Raw genomic sequence first — 15,689 nt, forward strand, 5'->3', positions numbered from 1 at the left:
TTAAAAGACAACAGGCTTTAGCACAAGCAGGTAGGACTAGGGTTTTTAATCCACGTGTTTTTTTCCTAAACTGCTTCTGCTTTTAGAAAGTCGGCATCTTCTTCTAGTGCTTGTAGAAGTAAATCCGCGAAGGGAGTGACTGGTTTGCAGAAGGTCATTGCTTTTTGCCGAGTGTTTGCGTTATCAGGGTATTGTGTGTTTTAAATCCCAGATCAGGCTAGGAGGCCTCGGATTGAAGTTGGTCGCCATGGGATGGTTTTCCAGCATCCTGGTATAGCACCTTTAGGATCACCTGGGGTTCCTCTTCAGCAGCTTATGCCAACAGTGCAAGGTAGGAGAGCTACTGCAAGGCAGTTCTGTGTATGCTGCTGGAAGTATTTCAACCCTGAATCAATTGGAACGGCCACTTTTAAGTATGCCACAATACCACTTTTGGGTAATGCATATCCCATGCAGCATCACAGGCACCTGAACATTAGCAAGAGGTAGATTACTAGAATGCATGAGCAGTGTGAGTGTTTTCGGAAAGGAAGCAGGCGTTAGGAGGGTGGGAGGGAGACAGCTGTAGCAGCCTGTTTTAAGAGATACCATCTATTTGTTTATTTTTTACTGAACTCTCATTGGGAAGGGCCACCATTTTGAGTTGTTTTCAAGCCGTTTAATTTGTTTTGTGATCAGCAAGGTTGTGCATGACCAGGGATGATTTCAGCCAGGGTCGCGTAGCAGGTTTTCCATCCATTGCGCAAAGAGATTCTCAACGGGTTTCTTTTGTCATTTGGTGTTGTGTTGTGCCATCACTCCTTTGGTTAATCCCATTGTTTGTTGTATAGCATACGTTTTTAGAATCTTGTTTTTTTGTAGCGAGTTGGTGAGGTTATTGGGAAGTTGCCTTACTTGTTCAGAAAAGGTTGTCGGGTCGGTTCAAGTTCGGAGCACTAGTGCGGAAGTACAGGGATCTAGCAGGTTTCTGCCTCGGAAGCTTTTATATGTATGCAGCTCTGCACAAATGCGCAGCTTAAATGCAGTGTGAAAAAAGGGTGTCTGCCATGCTGGTATCATCTGCTTTGCAAACTGTATTTTTATGCAAAACAAACTAAAGGATTTAAATGCAATTTTCCAGCAGGAATGAGACTGCAACTGCATGCTGCAAATGTGATGATGTAACAGTGCTGAATGTTCTAATCATGTCATTTGTTATCATGTGTTAAACAGATTCAACTTTTTATATGTTTATGCATGATTTTTTTTTTTGTAAATTGTAACAATGCAATTCTAACATGTAAATGAATGTGTTGTTTTTTTTTGTTTTTTTGTTAATTAAATGTGTTTAACAAGAAGGATCAAGTCATACAAAACTAGTTTTTAAAATCTCAAGACAAAATGTTAAATTAGCTTTTCAGAAATGCTTGACAGTGCCCCAGTGGCTCTCATGGTTAAAGCACTGGAGTGCAAGGTAAGTCATGTGAGAGTGATCCCACTAGAGCACATTGGCCTATACACTGGGTTAGGGAGAAGAATCAGCTGGGGAATTAGCTTGCCCCATTGCTCTTCAGTGACCCCCTACTTAGACTTAGGTTTGGCAGTAGGTGATTGACAGCGGAACTGGAAGTCGTCCATTGATCTTCAGACCTGATCGGTAAGTGGGTTGCATGGAGAAGGCAACATCTAAATTGGGCTTTTCAAATTGAGTAGAAAATCAAAATTTAATTTTTATTTATTATTATTATTATTATTATTATGCAATACAATATTGCAGTGCAAAAACAATATTTAAATAGTGCAGTTTACAGTAAGTGCAAATACTACTAGAATAAAATATTATATAAGACATCAGCTGCGCATCCAGTAACATGGTGCTTAGGTCAGGCAAGTCCAGTATACAGTAGGCGGTGTAGATCAAGAGATCTACAAGTGCATTCTAAACAGGTGGGGTTTGAGGAGGCAGCGAAGGCAGTGAGAGACGGAACAGTCCTGAAGTTCTCCAGTAGCTGGTTCCACCACAGAGGGGCTAGGGAAGAGAAGGTGTGGGTATGGGAGGATGGAGAGTGGAGGGAAGGCATGACCGGTCGGCCAGTAGAGGAGAGGTAGGGAGCAGGTGTAGGGAGACGTAAGGGATTGGAGGCAGGAGAGAGCAATGTGGTGAAGAGAGCAGTAGGTAAGAACAAGGGTCTTCAATTGAATGCAAGCAGAGATAGGTAGCCAGTGGAGAGTGTAAAGCAGAGGGGTTGGGAGAAAACAAGATGAGCAGCAGAAGTTTGAATGAGCTGAAGGGTGCGGATAGCTGAAGCAGGGAGATCAACAAGGAGAGAGTTACAGTTGTCCAATCTGGAGAGTACAAGAGCTTGGACAAGGAGTTGAGTGGAATAACTAGTGAGAACGATGGATTTGGTAAATGTTGCTAAGGAAGAAGCGGCAAGTGTGTGACAGGGAGGAGATGGAGGAGTCGAAAGTAATACCTAGGTTTTTAGCAGAATGAGATGGAGAAAGAGTGACAGTCAAGGGAGAATGAGATAGAGGTCAGAGGAGGAGGAGGAAGAAGCAGCAGCAGTAGTTAAGTAGAGATGAGATTTTTTATGGCAGTAGAGCTTTCATAAAATCCTTATTACAGTGATGAGTATGGAACTGTTCAGAAGATTACATGTTTGACAAGAGCGGGAATAGAAAACACAGCTCTTCTTGAACATCAATTTTAACCAACAAAGGTCCCTTGCAAAGTTCTTTTGAAATCCTTATCTTTTAACCCTGATTTTTATAGATGGATGCTGAAGGATCACCGAAGACTGCAGTCTTTCTGTGTCTGCCTGTTTTTAGTGTGTCAGCTTGTACCCTTCTCTGTGGTGAAGCTGCTGAAGATTTTTTTTTTTTCTATTATTTGTTTGTTACAGGAGGGATGCCCCCAACTCCTCAAACCATTCAAATGGCAGGTCAGAAGCAGAGTCAGCAGCAGTATGATCCATCCAAAGGGCCTCCGGTCCAGAATGCTGCCAGCCTCCACACCCCTCCGCCCCAGTTGCCAAGCAGACTCCAGCCGACCAGCATGCCTCTGAACGCACTCCCTCCCGGGCTGCAGTTAGCACAGCAGCAGCTGGTGGAAGCCCAGGCTCAGCCCCAGACTCCGCTCCAGGTCCAGGTTAAACAGCAGCTGGGACCAGCGTCCATCGCTAACACCCCTCAGACGCAGCTCCAGGCTCAGCTTCAGCAACAAATGCAGCCAGGACTTCATACTCAGATGCAGACGGCACAGCAGCTTCCACAGTCTCAGGCCCAGCTACAGCAAGTGCAAGCGGTAATAAGATCAAGCATATGTATTTATATAAAACCATAGCTATTTCTCTATATCTTTGGAACATATACTTTAACTGTTTCTTCTTAAATGTAGCCCTGTACTAGAATATTTCAAATGCATATGCTCAATGCATTCTAAATGTTAGACATTTAAAATATGTAATTTTGAAAAGTTGATTTGATCTAATTTTCTTTTTTTTTTTCCCCTCTTAGACTGTAGCTCTGGTGCGACCTGGTGCTGATTCTTCCCTGGCCTCTCAGCGGCTGATGATCAATTCTATACCTACTTCTTCACTTTCACAGTCACCCCTTGCAGGAACAGTGTTGCCTTCTACAACCTACTCAACACTGACACACAGAACCTCCCCAGGATCCAGCAAACCTCTCTCTCCAATCTCTCAGTCCAAACTGACTGTTTCATCAGTGCCAAAAATGTCTAGCCTGGTTCAGGGTGGTGCACAAGACGTTTCTCAAGACAAGCAGGCAGAGCAAGCTAAACTGGTAAGCAAGCATGCATTGATGAAGTACAGGAATGCAAATAAGACTCCTACTGCCTAGCAGCTTCACCCATTTCATTTTTTACTACGAGCTTGGTTAGCCACAGTGAACAGGTAACAAGCTCAGGTGCGTCTTACTAAACTCATAGTAAAGCCAGGAGTGTATCAAATCATTATGCAGTGGGAGTCTTATTTCCATCCCTGAAGTGGAATCTCTCCATTTATTTAAACAGATCAAGTAATAAGAGTAAGATTGAGGAAGCATTGATCAATTAAATTGTTTATGCAGTGCAGTGACCTGTGCCAACGTTATACTTGAGACAATGAACATGTTCTTCCAACTTGCTTTAACACAAAAGAGTTTTATATGCCTACATAATCATGCTGCATTTTGGACATGTGCTTCTCTCATAAAAGAGAAGAAAGTAAACTAATCCAGTGTTTTTATGACGCCAGTGACGTAACTTACTTTATTTTCATTATGTGCTATTTTATTATTCAGATAAACTTTGAAGCTGTGCAGTATTTGCATCTCTACTAAAAACACTTCTTGTGTGCATTTGCAATCTTTCTTTATTGCAGGAAAACCAGGTCCACCAGAGGATAGCTGAACTGCGCAAAGAGGGCCTGTGGTCAATGAGCAGACTGCCCAAACTGCAGGATGCCCCGCGGCCCAAGTCTCACTGGGATTACCTTCTGGAGGAGATGCAGTGGATGGCAGCTGATTTTTCCCAGGAGAGGAGGTGGAAGATGGCTGCTGCTAAGAAGGTAGACCATCAATAAAATCAATAAGGTTGTCCCAGCAACATTGCTAGAAAGACATTTCTGCTAATGCATGAGTGGAATTGTAGCATTTAATATTTGCGTTTTCATTTATAATTATCGGCTCATTTACAACTTAAATGAATCTCTTAGCTTGTGAGGACCTGTGCACGTTACCATGATGAACAAAGACAGATAGAAGAAAGGGAGAAGATAGAGGAGGAAGCCAGACTCCGGCGTATTGCATGCGCCATTGCAAAAGAAGTGGAGTATTTCTGGGCTAATATTGAACAGGTAAACGTATCACATTTTTGGAACCTAAGAAATGATGAGGAAAGGAAAACGCTGTGGTATATTATCAAATTTGTTTTATTTTGTTACATTTTTAATAATTTGTTTTATTTAAGGTTGTTGAAGTCAAACTACAGATTGAGGTCCACGAGAAAAGAAGAAAAGCATTGAGCCTACACAGAGCACCCAAAGAAGGTGCGTGTGTGTGAAGGGTTAATACCCAGTTCCAAGCCATACGTAAACCTTTACAAATTCTCGAACTCAACAGGCTTAAATATTCACTAGGTGTGCTGTTCTACACCAAACAATAGTTTTTCCTTCGTTGCTAAAACGTATGGAATCTTGTTTGAGTTTATAAAAAAATTGCTCATAGAGAAAGTAGATACATAGTGTTTTACAGTAACTAAAAGGTTCTTTTAAATTGTTGATTGTTTCAGGAAAAAATGCCAAACCTATTCAGGAAACGGGAGTTAAATCAGAAAAAGAGAGCATCTCAGAGTTATCCCCTGCTGGAAGAAAACGAAAAGCAAGCACATCAGCAGTTCAAGAAGGAGGTAATTTAGTTTATTGTTCACGAACAACATGTATAATGCTACCCATCTCTGCATTGCACAGCTGTTTGAATGTCAAATTTTATTATTAGCTAAAATACTTGTATGTAGCCTGTGCACTATGGCTGATAAACCTTGAATGGATCAAGTAGCTAGGGAGTCTTAATACAATTCTTGGACAATAAACAGAGGAAACAATTTCATAAAGTTTGTCCTCAATATAAAAAAGCATTTGTACTTCACCTAATGAAACTCCCAACTCCATCTATTTGCCATAGTTGGAAATTTGACTCCCTATTGCAGTGCAGGTCTTGCTGTACAGTGACTGCAACTCCAGAGGTAACTTTAGCCATTGAAGTCTGATTCCTCAGGAGCATCCTGAAGCACTTTAAACTCCTTTATTAGTCACTCTGTGTGATTATTTTCTTTTTTAGTTGAGGATGAGGAGAGCACTTTAGAAGAGCAGGAAGCTATTGAAGGAGCTGCAGATCATAAGAACGAGTTGGCAGAACTGGATAAAGAGGGTAGGTTGTCGTAAAAAGTCTTCGATCGGATATTCTATCCAAAAGAGGATCAGGAGTTCAGTAGCAGCTGGAACCAAGACAACCCAAAAAGGGAGCTCATCTAAATACATAAATAGGACTGGAAATGGCTAAAAACCCTTGTGTGTTTGTGATAATTCTGCATATAACAGCCAAGAAGCTTTGCTAAACCTTTGGGTTAATCTTACCCGGACTGTTTTGACCAAGATTTACATGTGCATATTCATTTTGAATGTTTTAGTGCTTGCAGCTGCTTGGTGGCAGAGTGTCAGGCCTTAGCATTCTTAGGATTGTTGATGGTTAACTCATTAAGGCTATTGTCTGGTGAAAGGGAATTTTGATTGACTGGTATAGAAATTATTTTTAATTTTAACTGCATGATTTTTCACTTTTCAGCCAAGATGTCTTTGGACACTTTGGTGGAACAGTATGCTGGTGCATATACAGAAAACTTTGAGTGGCCTCACCCTAGTTCTCACAGTGAAGATGAAGACAGAGATGAAGGTATATTTGTCAAGACACCTGTCAGTATGATACTCGGTTATTACTCCTGTAAAGTGCTCCAGTAATAGTCATCTGAATAAAGACTTGTGAGAATGTCAAGAATTGTTTTATATTTGAGATAATATAAAAAAACTAAACTCTTTTCACTACTGAGCTAAATTGATGATCCAGTAGCTTGTTAAACAACCCAGTGTTCCACTTCATAAGAATTATCATATAATTATGTGTGGTCTTCTCAAATGGATAGGTCCTACTTGTATGTTGCTATGCGTTGTAGTTTGACATGTTTCCCCTCTAGAAATGGAAGAGTCTCTGCTTGAGAGTCACAATGAAGAGATCCTCATAGACTCACTGCTCAGCATTGAGGAGCACGGAGGCCCAGAAAGCTCAAAAGCTCCTCTGACTGATGGGCAGAAACCTAGGAAAGACATTGCTGAAGTGGCTGCTGCTGCAGAACTTATCCTGCCCAAGGGAAGCGCGAGGACCACCGCTGTGGTATGTTTTGTTTTCTGTTGTGTCCGTAAGTCTTAGTGCATAGAAACTTAAACACTGCATCTTGTACTGTACTTGCTTTGATTTTTTTGTGCAATATTTAGATGGAACCCAAAGCAAACAAATTGCATAAGATGTTATATTTTGTACCGCTTATTTTGTCTTGCAGTTTTGGAACGCGGCACCGTTTCTCCTGCATGGCAGTCTCCGGGAATACCAGCAGATTGGTGTGGACTGGCTGGCGAGTCTCTATAAGAAACACCTGAATGGTATCCTGGCAGATGAAACTGGCTTGGGCAAGACTGTTCAAACAGCGGCGTTCCTGGCACACTTGGCTTGTAAAGAAGGTAAGCATGATTAGCCCCGTGCTTAAATTCCCCATGGTGCACAACCAACAATTGATATACAGCAAGATGTTTGTGAATGGTATTTTTACTGCGGATTTGAAAGGCTTACTTTTGATCTCCACTTTTTTTTTTTTTTTTAGGGAATTGGGGTCCACACCTGGTTGTGGTGCGGACATGTAAAATTCTGAGCTGGGAGATGGAAATTAAGCGCTGGTGCCCGGGTTTGAAAATTCTGCTGTATCTAGGCAACAAAAAAGAGCGAAGATTAAAAAGAAAGGTAAATCAAATAGGAAATTCATCTGCAGTCCAAATATATTTGCTTTTTTTGTATAACAATTTTACTATAAAATATCTGTCATCACAACCTGAATCTTACTGGGTTTTTTTTTTTTTTCTCTCCAGATGTGGTCTGAGTCAAACAACTTTCACGTGTGTTTGACATCCTACAAACTGCTGCTGAAGGATCACAAGGACTTTGTGAGGAAGAGGTGGAAGTACCTGGTACTGGATGAAATCCAGCTTCTCAGGAACATGACAGAAAAACACTGGGAAGCAATCTTTACTTTAAAAAGGTTCATACTTTTTCTTTTATAAAGCTTTCTATTTCTCAGTGTATTATATTACCCATCATGAGGTTTTAAACTTACTTATATGTACAAGATAGATAACAGTCAACCAAGAAAAAAAGAAATCCTGTAGAATAAGTAAAACAATTGAATAATTAGAATTAAAGTTACAGAATCAATGACACAAAAATTTAGTCAATTTAAAAATGTGCGGGAGGGTGGATGCCACTTTTGAAATGTATTGAAACAACCCAGTTAAACTTTGATGCATTGTTCTTCAGTCAGCAGAGGCTGCTATTGATCAACACCCCTCTCCAGAACACCTTGAAGGAGCTGTGGACCATGATACATTTCCTCTTACCTGGAATTACAAGACAGTACCTAGACTTCCCAGTCAAGGCAGGGACAGACGAAAACCAAGAGTACTGCCACAAGCTTGTTATCCGGTTGCACAGGGTATGTTGTCTGGGGAATAGCTGATATGTTTGAAGTCCGATCAAAGCTTCTCTCTTTTGAGGGGCATGTAAGCAGATGGCTTTGACGTTCTATTTTTCTCCACTGGAATCAAGATTTTTTGTGCTCAAGTTTATAGCTAGCCCAGTGTGAGCGCACCTTTCCTTTGCTTGCTTCTATTTAGTTCATTTCAGCTGTACATTACTTTAAATACATCATAAGTTTTGATTGATTTCTCTATTGTAGGAGTTATCCATAAGTTGCTGAATTAGATGTGTGTATTATATATATATATATATATATATATATATATATATATAATATATATAGTATATATATATATATATAAAATATATATTTTTATATCAATTTTGCACATTCGAAACCATTAAGATAATTATGATGGTTTTCATTTTGTATTATTTTTACTACAACTCTGTACCATTCTGCTCTGTTTGAAAAAAAATTGATTGAACAGGACCTGTGCAGTGGTTAAATTGGGATTTTAAAAGAGGTGGAACAGTCACAGCCCTTGTAAGGGGAACAGAATCTTATTTTCAATCAGAAGGCCTGGAACGGAATCCTGAAGAGGCGGAACACCGCTCTGGACTGTTCCACGCCAATTTAACCCCTGGACCTGTGCATTCTGTACCTAGAATTTATTTTGATATTAAATGGGACACCTCCTACTGCAGATGATTCAGCCCTTCATTTTGAGGCGCTCGAAGAGAGACGTTGAGAAGCAGCTGCCAAAGAAATACGAGCACATCCTGAAGTGTCGCCTCTCGAGCAGACAGAAGATGCTGTATGAAGATGTTATGACTCAGACACGGTGAGGAAAGAACAGCTTGTCATTTTGTTGTGCTATGCAGAGCCTGGTCAGAGTTTTATAAAAGTAAATGTAATTTTTTTCACTGCCTCCTTCCCCAGAGCCCAAGAAGCCCTCAAGACCGGTCACTTTGTTAGCGTTCTTCACGTTTTGATGCAGCTTCAGAGGATCTGCAATCACCCAGACTTAGTTCATCCTCGAACCACACGGTCTGCCTACGTGTCCGCTGCACTGCAGTACACAACACCCTCCTTAGTACTGGGAGCTCTGCAATATGGTCCTTGGAAGGTGTGTGAATGTGTTCACTTAGTCAATAATATATGATTATCAAGAATGGAAAGCAAAAAGCAGAATGGATATATATGTCTCTCATATATGCCTTGTAACTGGACTGTGGTTATCATTTTTTTGTTATCTGATATTTATAGCATTGCCTTGACATAATGATAAATGAGTGGTTCGTCATACTGTTAATTTCACCCGGGCTGCAGTTTCGATTCACAAGCCACATGTTTGTTTTTGCGTTCAGAATGTGGACATGTCTATGTTTGACTTGATCGGAAACGAAAACAAGCTGACAAGGTATGAAGCTGATGAAGTGTTGCCAAAGCAGAAGGTGACCAGGAAGTTGATTGAGGAAATCTACAGCGCCCCTGACCCTCCAGCCAGACCCAAACAAGTGAAATTAAAGTCCAGCAGGTATGTCTTTCCATCTTTAAGCAATCGATAGCTTGTATGGTACCGTCCTTGTAAATTTAAGTAGTAGCCTAAGCTATTTCAAGGAATAAAGTGCATGTTTTATGGTTAAGCATAAAGTTATTGTAGCTACATAATGTCATGTTTGTAGATATCTTAAGTGCGTAAACGACATAAGCGCTTCTGATCCCTTTTTTAACTCATTTGTGGCAGGTTGTTTGAGCCAGTGCAGTACAGTCAGAAGCCTGAGGGCAGGACTGTTGCATTTCCTGGTTCCCAGCCCCAGCGCACACCACCTACCACCACCACCACCACCACCACCACCACCACCACCGCGGCTACGGTGCCCCAGCAGGGTCAAGTGCGGGGGAAATCTCCTGTCACCACAGTCCCAGCCACACAGGGTAAGAACGCACAGCTGTTTAGTTACACTTCATTTCAGGGACCGTATTTGATGGCCATGTCCAATATTTGTACCTTTCAGTCACTAAAAAAAAAAAAAAAAATTTGCCGCATTTGTGTGTTTTCATAAAGAAAAAATTATATGGAATGGATTATGCTGTGTGCAGAAACCATTATAGTTTATCAGGCTGTTCCAATTCATATGGATAACTATTTATTTTTAAATATCCATTCCCAAACATAATTTGTGCTTTAATTTTTTTGAAAATAGGGAAATTGTTTAATTGGATTTACTGGTGAGATAGAAATAACATTTGGTTTGCATAGCAGTTTGTGTCAATGCTACTTTTTTTAAAATTGTATGGTCTGATATTTACATTTTTATAACTTTAAAATCAAAAGCAGAACTAGATGGCTGAAACTTAAATGCAGTCATTTTTTTTTTCTTAAATGTGGTACAGTATATTCCTGATGCCTGTTAACCAAAGGGGTGAAAGAAAAAAGCTACCAAAAGTAGCTGCTTTACTCCTAATGAACCTTACTCAGTGGATGATTACTCTGCACACAACTAACAGCAAGCAAACCCCAAACCTTGTCCTTTGCAGCAGCAGGGATGCCGTTTCAGACAACCCCGACCACTACTACAACTAGCACTGCATCATCAGTCAGCACTCCTCCCACTCCAGGACAGCAAACGGTTACATCAGCAGCCTCCGTCAGCAGTGGCACTACCTCCTCGACTAGCACAGTGAGCAAGGCTCTGAGCAGCCCTGCAGGGGGCGCTGTGCCCCAGCTAGGCCAGACTGCACCTGTGCCAGTTTCTAGGCCGGCTCAGGTCACGCCACAGGCCCCAGCCCATACCATGCAGCAGAGCGTGCTGCCTCAGAGGCTGGTGCTTACCTCCCAGGCCCAGTCACGGCTGCCCAGTAAGTGGCCTCCCCTTCCACGTTTCCTCCCACTTCTGCCACAAAACAAATGTTTAAAAAATGGGGTGACTCTATCGGATGCTGCTAAATTGTCTGACTTGCATCAAGGTGGTGATATAATTGTTCTGGATGAGAACTGCTAAACTTATATGTTGGTTTTTTTTTTGTCTTTCTTTATCTACTTACCCGTGTTTCAATAAGACAGTTGTTTTACTGGATTAGTGCAGTAATATGACAAAAGTTTAACCTTTCCCTTGTCACTGGTTCTGGAAGAATACCTTCACAGTTAAGGCCTGCTGTCCCATGTAATTCTCAACCACACATGGACCAAATGTGATTATCCTGTAGGTGGGAGTGCAGCGCAGGCTAATGGCAGAATCTTTTGTTTCAGTGTATTCATATAGCTCAGTTAACTTTATGCCAAACCAAATAATATTTATTATAATCGGTGAAAGCAGACACCATTGTTTAGCTATTGAAACTGACGGCACCTTAGCAGCATCTCCTCTTGGCCTCTGTGTCCCTGTGTCTGTTTTCCTCTGTCTGATCTGCATGAGTGTTCTGTCACTGCCAGGACTGTCTTCAGAAAAAGATTACGTCTTGGCCCTTTTTTTCCTTGCTTATGGTACTAACCCACTTGCTTTAAAATCAACCATATGGCACGGCTGCTAGGAGAAATACTGAACCCAGAGCTGCTGTGCCTTATTTTGTTTAAACGGGATGGTCCGTTCCATGGCAACCCTTTTTATATGTGCACTGGCTAACATACCAAGCCCTGCCCTGATGGCATTTTCCTCCAAGGACCAGACACTGCCTTTTACAGAAGCTGAATGTTTCCTAACATCTTAATTCGTAACAGATTTGTCATGTGTTTGCAAATCTAAATGTGCAGTTCATTTCCTATAATGCTGCTTGATGTAGGACCACGATACTTTTTTATGGCACATAACTCATTATAAGTATTAACAAACTTTAATGTATGGCAGAGTTTGTATATGAAAAGACTGTTTGTAATCAGATTTCTAATTATTATTATTTTTTATTTTTTTTTGTTCAACTTTTAATATATTTGCTGTACACTTTTGAAAAGGCAAAGTTGTTGGGGAATATTGTCTTATGAAAACAAAAATTGCCGCTCCTAATAACTCCTTTTTTAAATCTTGCATGAAAATCACTCTCACCTGTTTACTAACAAAAGCCACTAAATATGTTTTTCTGTGCTTTTTAGAAAAAGTATGTTTTAACACTCTACTTTGTGCCGTTTCACTTTGTTGAAGGTGGAGAGGTTGTGAAGATCGCTCAGCTCGCCTCTGTTACTGGCAGCCAAAGTAGAATCACCCAGCCCGAGACACCCGTTACTTTGCAGTTTCAGGGCAACAAATTTACCTTGTCCCCCAGCCAGCTGCGGCAGCTTACAACCGGACAGCCCTTGCAGCTACAAGGTACACTCGGTAATGTACAAGCAAAACAACATATTTTCTTTTTTTTAACCTTTTGCTGTTCTCTTTGGCCATATTATTATTGTGACTGTTGAGACATAAAAATGTTATTATTTTTCCAGAATACATCTGTAGCAGTGTGCAGTTTTTTGTTTGTTTTTCACCCTCATATGGGTCTGGACCCTGTGTTCGCTCGAACACTTGTAATAACGCTTATTTTTGACATTTTTCTTTATACTCTAATTTTGTAACAGTTTCACTCAACACTAAAGAATGTTAGTGTTCTTAAGAAGATGAAACAGAACTCCGTTCAGAACAGCAGAACATCATTGCAGCACAGGAAAGATAACTCCACTTAGCACAGTGGACCAAACTTACATTTTTTTGTGTGTAACTTATTTCAGTATAAGGGTTACTCTGAATGTAGAACATAGAAAATTATAAGAGTAACACAGGATCTAGCTAGAGGAAAGTTTAAATAAAATGCGTAGCTTTGAAACTCTTATCTAAGTACCTTTTTTGGTTTGCTTTTTATGCATATCATGCAGGCAATATTCTGCAGATCGTGTCAGCACCTGGCCAGCAGATCCTAAGACCTCAGAGCTCTGTTGTAATGCAGACTGTATCTCAGACCCAGCCTGTGCAGAATGCTGTGACTGCGCTGAGCCAACAAGCACAGACCGCCACTGCTCCCACGACCACAGCAGTGCAAGGCAAGGGTAAGTGACGCAAGACAGCATTCATTAATGATATAACTAGCATGACTGCCTTGCTGAAGTCACTTGAAGTTTACGTGGTAGGGGCAGAATTCTGTCTTATTTGGTTCACAGCTGCACTCTGATTTTTTTTTTTTTTCTCAATTGAGATTCTCACAGGATGTACTGTTTACTTAGGGATCTTTTTCATATATCCATGTTAACAAACTATTCAATCTGAAATGTCATACCCTTTGTCTATTTTTGCTCGCAAATAAAAAAAACATTTGAGGTTTGGAAAATTCCCTTTCCTTACTCCAATACTTTTGTGGTACAGTGTAGTTTCCCGGCATAGTCTGGGGATAGATAAAAAATCTACCTCACTGGTTAGCTAGACTCGTGGAACCAACAGATATGAACTTACTCATGTTGTAGATTACTTTACTTTATTCAATCATATCCCTGTTTCCTTTAAAGCCCCAGCTGTCGTTGTGAGGACTGCTGTTCCAAACACAGCTGGAGGAGACCAGACTGCAAGTGTGAAAGCAGTTGCTGCTGCAGGAACCACAACCCAGGTACTGCTGTTCTCCGAGTTCGGGATGTCTGTCTACACGTTTTGAACTAATTGAGAGCACTGCTTTTTTTTTTTTTTTTTTTTTTTTAAACGTTTGCGTCTGCTTTGTAGGAGGCCTCAGAAGCAAGGAACCAGCTTGTTAAGGAACGGCTAGACAGGGTGTTTTCTGCAAACGAGAGGAGATGCAGTCGATCTGTGTTCTATGGGGCAGATCTCCTGGAAGTCTGCTCTGTGTTCAACAAAGACCCTGCACCCAAACCTGCCACTGTCTCCAGTAACTCTTGGAGGTGGATTGGCAGGGCCAACTGCCTGAGTCTCCAGCAAGCAAGGTCATCTGTTTCTCACCTGCAAGAAGCTTTATTCACTTCAGAGCAGAGAGAAGCCCTGCAGGACATGGCAGAGCGGTGCGTACATTTAACATTGAAACCATCACTGGAACACATGTTCTTGTATTATAGGACTTTGTGTGTTTTTACCATTTGCATAAAAAAGGTAAAGTACAAATATATTTTACATCATTCTATACATTTTGTTTATAAGAAAGGTTTCTTGAAAAGTAAAACCTGACTAAACAATTTGGGGGAATAAACTAAACCAGAGCAAGACATGCTCTCTTGGATGTACTGCCATTCGTCTTTAAATCGTTCAACACTGCAGACCTGTATAAAGATGACTCCACCTGTAAAGTTACTTCTGTACTGAAATAGTTAATGATGTCTCTTCTTTCCGTTCAGGTTTGTCTGTGTGGTTCCAGCTGCTGTAGCGCCTGCCCCACAGCTTTACTCTGCGAATCCTCCCCCTCAGTACAGTCTCGCACTGAAGATGTTCAGACACAGTTTCCACCAAGAAATGGCTCCACACACAAAACAGCTGAGGAACCCTACTGCAAACCACCTTGTAGAGTTTCCTGCTCTTCAACTGTTACAGATGGACTCAGGTCAGTCTATGTTTTATACCCAATGTCCACTTGATTTGTTCTGTAACTCTAAGATAAAACCAGCAATATGCCAAAATAATTATTATGCTAAATGATTGCTACTTCTAATCAGATTGCTGTATAATTGGACTGCTGCTGACTTCAGCAATTTTGTGATCTATTCCTGTTTAACAGTTGTGCAGTTTTTTCTGTGAATCTTGAATTTTGGGGAGCAGTGTACGGTTTAAGTTTTGAGCACAACAATGCATCGTTGTGTCACTTGTGATTTTTTTTAATTTTTTTCCTTCAGGGAAGCTGGAGGCCTTGGCAGTTCTGCTACACAAGCTGAAATCAGAGGGCCGTCGGGTGCTGATTTTCACACAGATGGTGACAATGCTGGACATCCTAGAAAAGTTCTTGGACTATCACCAGCTTACCTATGTGAGGATTAATGAGAAAACCCAGGTCGAGCAGCGGCAGGTAATTCATCTCGGCTTCCGGTAAAGCTAATCCAAAGGTATAACCTTTGCTATCTCCAGGGGCCTCAAATACAATGTGGTGTGCTGGCATTATACAGGGATAGATTTAAAGGCTTTCCTCCCCTCGTGACTGGTCTTGTGTTCCTTTTGGGGCCTATATGTGAACCAATAGAAGTGAATTGATTAGATTGTAACACCCAGCGCAGGGACCATTGGCAGAAATTGCTAAAATTGTTGGCAATCCAAGCAATTACCAATCTGTGAAGTCTTGCTATAGTCATACTTTGATTAAGACACAGTGTTTTTCCTTATATTTGTATCATGTTTCAGTAGCCTGAGCTTTGTATTTTTTCATGTTTGGTGGCAGACAATGGTTCTTTTTACTTATTTTTTGGGGGTGGATAATGCTTTTAGTGTCTGTGTTTCATCAAATGGAGTATGTG

General features: G+C 40.9%; 1 protein-coding gene across 17 annotated transcripts in view; it reads left to right on the forward strand.

Moving 5' to 3' along the window:
• The window catches only part of ep400 (E1A binding protein p400), a 30,626-nt gene that overhangs the window by 3,697 nt on the left and 11,240 nt on the right, over positions 1 to 15,689 (forward strand). For 7 of the 17 annotated variants that reach the window (XM_041222843.1, XM_041222849.1, XM_041222844.1 and 4 more), the window contains 26 exons: positions 1 to 30; positions 212 to 331; positions 2,886 to 3,286; positions 3,499 to 3,786; positions 4,365 to 4,550; positions 4,698 to 4,838; positions 4,952 to 5,030; positions 5,273 to 5,389; positions 5,821 to 5,910; positions 6,325 to 6,432; positions 6,731 to 6,927; positions 7,094 to 7,271; positions 7,412 to 7,548; positions 7,674 to 7,843; positions 8,119 to 8,293; positions 8,986 to 9,122; positions 9,221 to 9,407; positions 9,649 to 9,818; positions 10,029 to 10,219; positions 10,823 to 11,143; positions 12,418 to 12,594; positions 13,131 to 13,301; positions 13,755 to 13,852; positions 13,963 to 14,255; positions 14,586 to 14,788; positions 15,078 to 15,247. The exon at positions 1 to 30 is cut by the window's left edge. In XM_041222843.1, coding sequence (XP_041078777.1) covers positions 1 to 30; positions 212 to 331; positions 2,886 to 3,286; positions 3,499 to 3,786; positions 4,365 to 4,550; positions 4,698 to 4,838; positions 4,952 to 5,030; positions 5,273 to 5,389; positions 5,821 to 5,910; positions 6,325 to 6,432; positions 6,731 to 6,927; positions 7,094 to 7,271; positions 7,412 to 7,548; positions 7,674 to 7,843; positions 8,119 to 8,293; positions 8,986 to 9,122; positions 9,221 to 9,407; positions 9,649 to 9,818; positions 10,029 to 10,219; positions 10,823 to 11,143; positions 12,418 to 12,594; positions 13,131 to 13,301; positions 13,755 to 13,852; positions 13,963 to 14,255; positions 14,586 to 14,788; positions 15,078 to 15,247 — 4,535 coding nt within the window. The remainder of the gene's footprint in view (positions 31 to 211; positions 332 to 2,885; positions 3,287 to 3,498; positions 3,787 to 4,364; positions 4,551 to 4,697; positions 4,839 to 4,951; positions 5,031 to 5,272; positions 5,390 to 5,820; positions 5,911 to 6,324; positions 6,433 to 6,730; positions 6,928 to 7,093; positions 7,272 to 7,411; positions 7,549 to 7,673; positions 7,844 to 8,118; positions 8,294 to 8,985; positions 9,123 to 9,220; positions 9,408 to 9,648; positions 9,819 to 10,028; positions 10,220 to 10,822; positions 11,144 to 12,417; positions 12,595 to 13,130; positions 13,302 to 13,754; positions 13,853 to 13,962; positions 14,256 to 14,585; positions 14,789 to 15,077; positions 15,248 to 15,689) is intronic. The other 10 variants (XM_041222851.1, XM_041222856.1, XM_041222860.1 and 7 more) reach the window with 7 other exon arrangements.

This window comes from Polyodon spathula, chromosome 22, assembly GCF_017654505.1.
Source record: "Polyodon spathula isolate WHYD16114869_AA chromosome 22, ASM1765450v1, whole genome shotgun sequence".
Taxonomy (NCBI): domain Eukaryota; kingdom Metazoa; phylum Chordata; class Actinopteri; order Acipenseriformes; family Polyodontidae; genus Polyodon; species Polyodon spathula.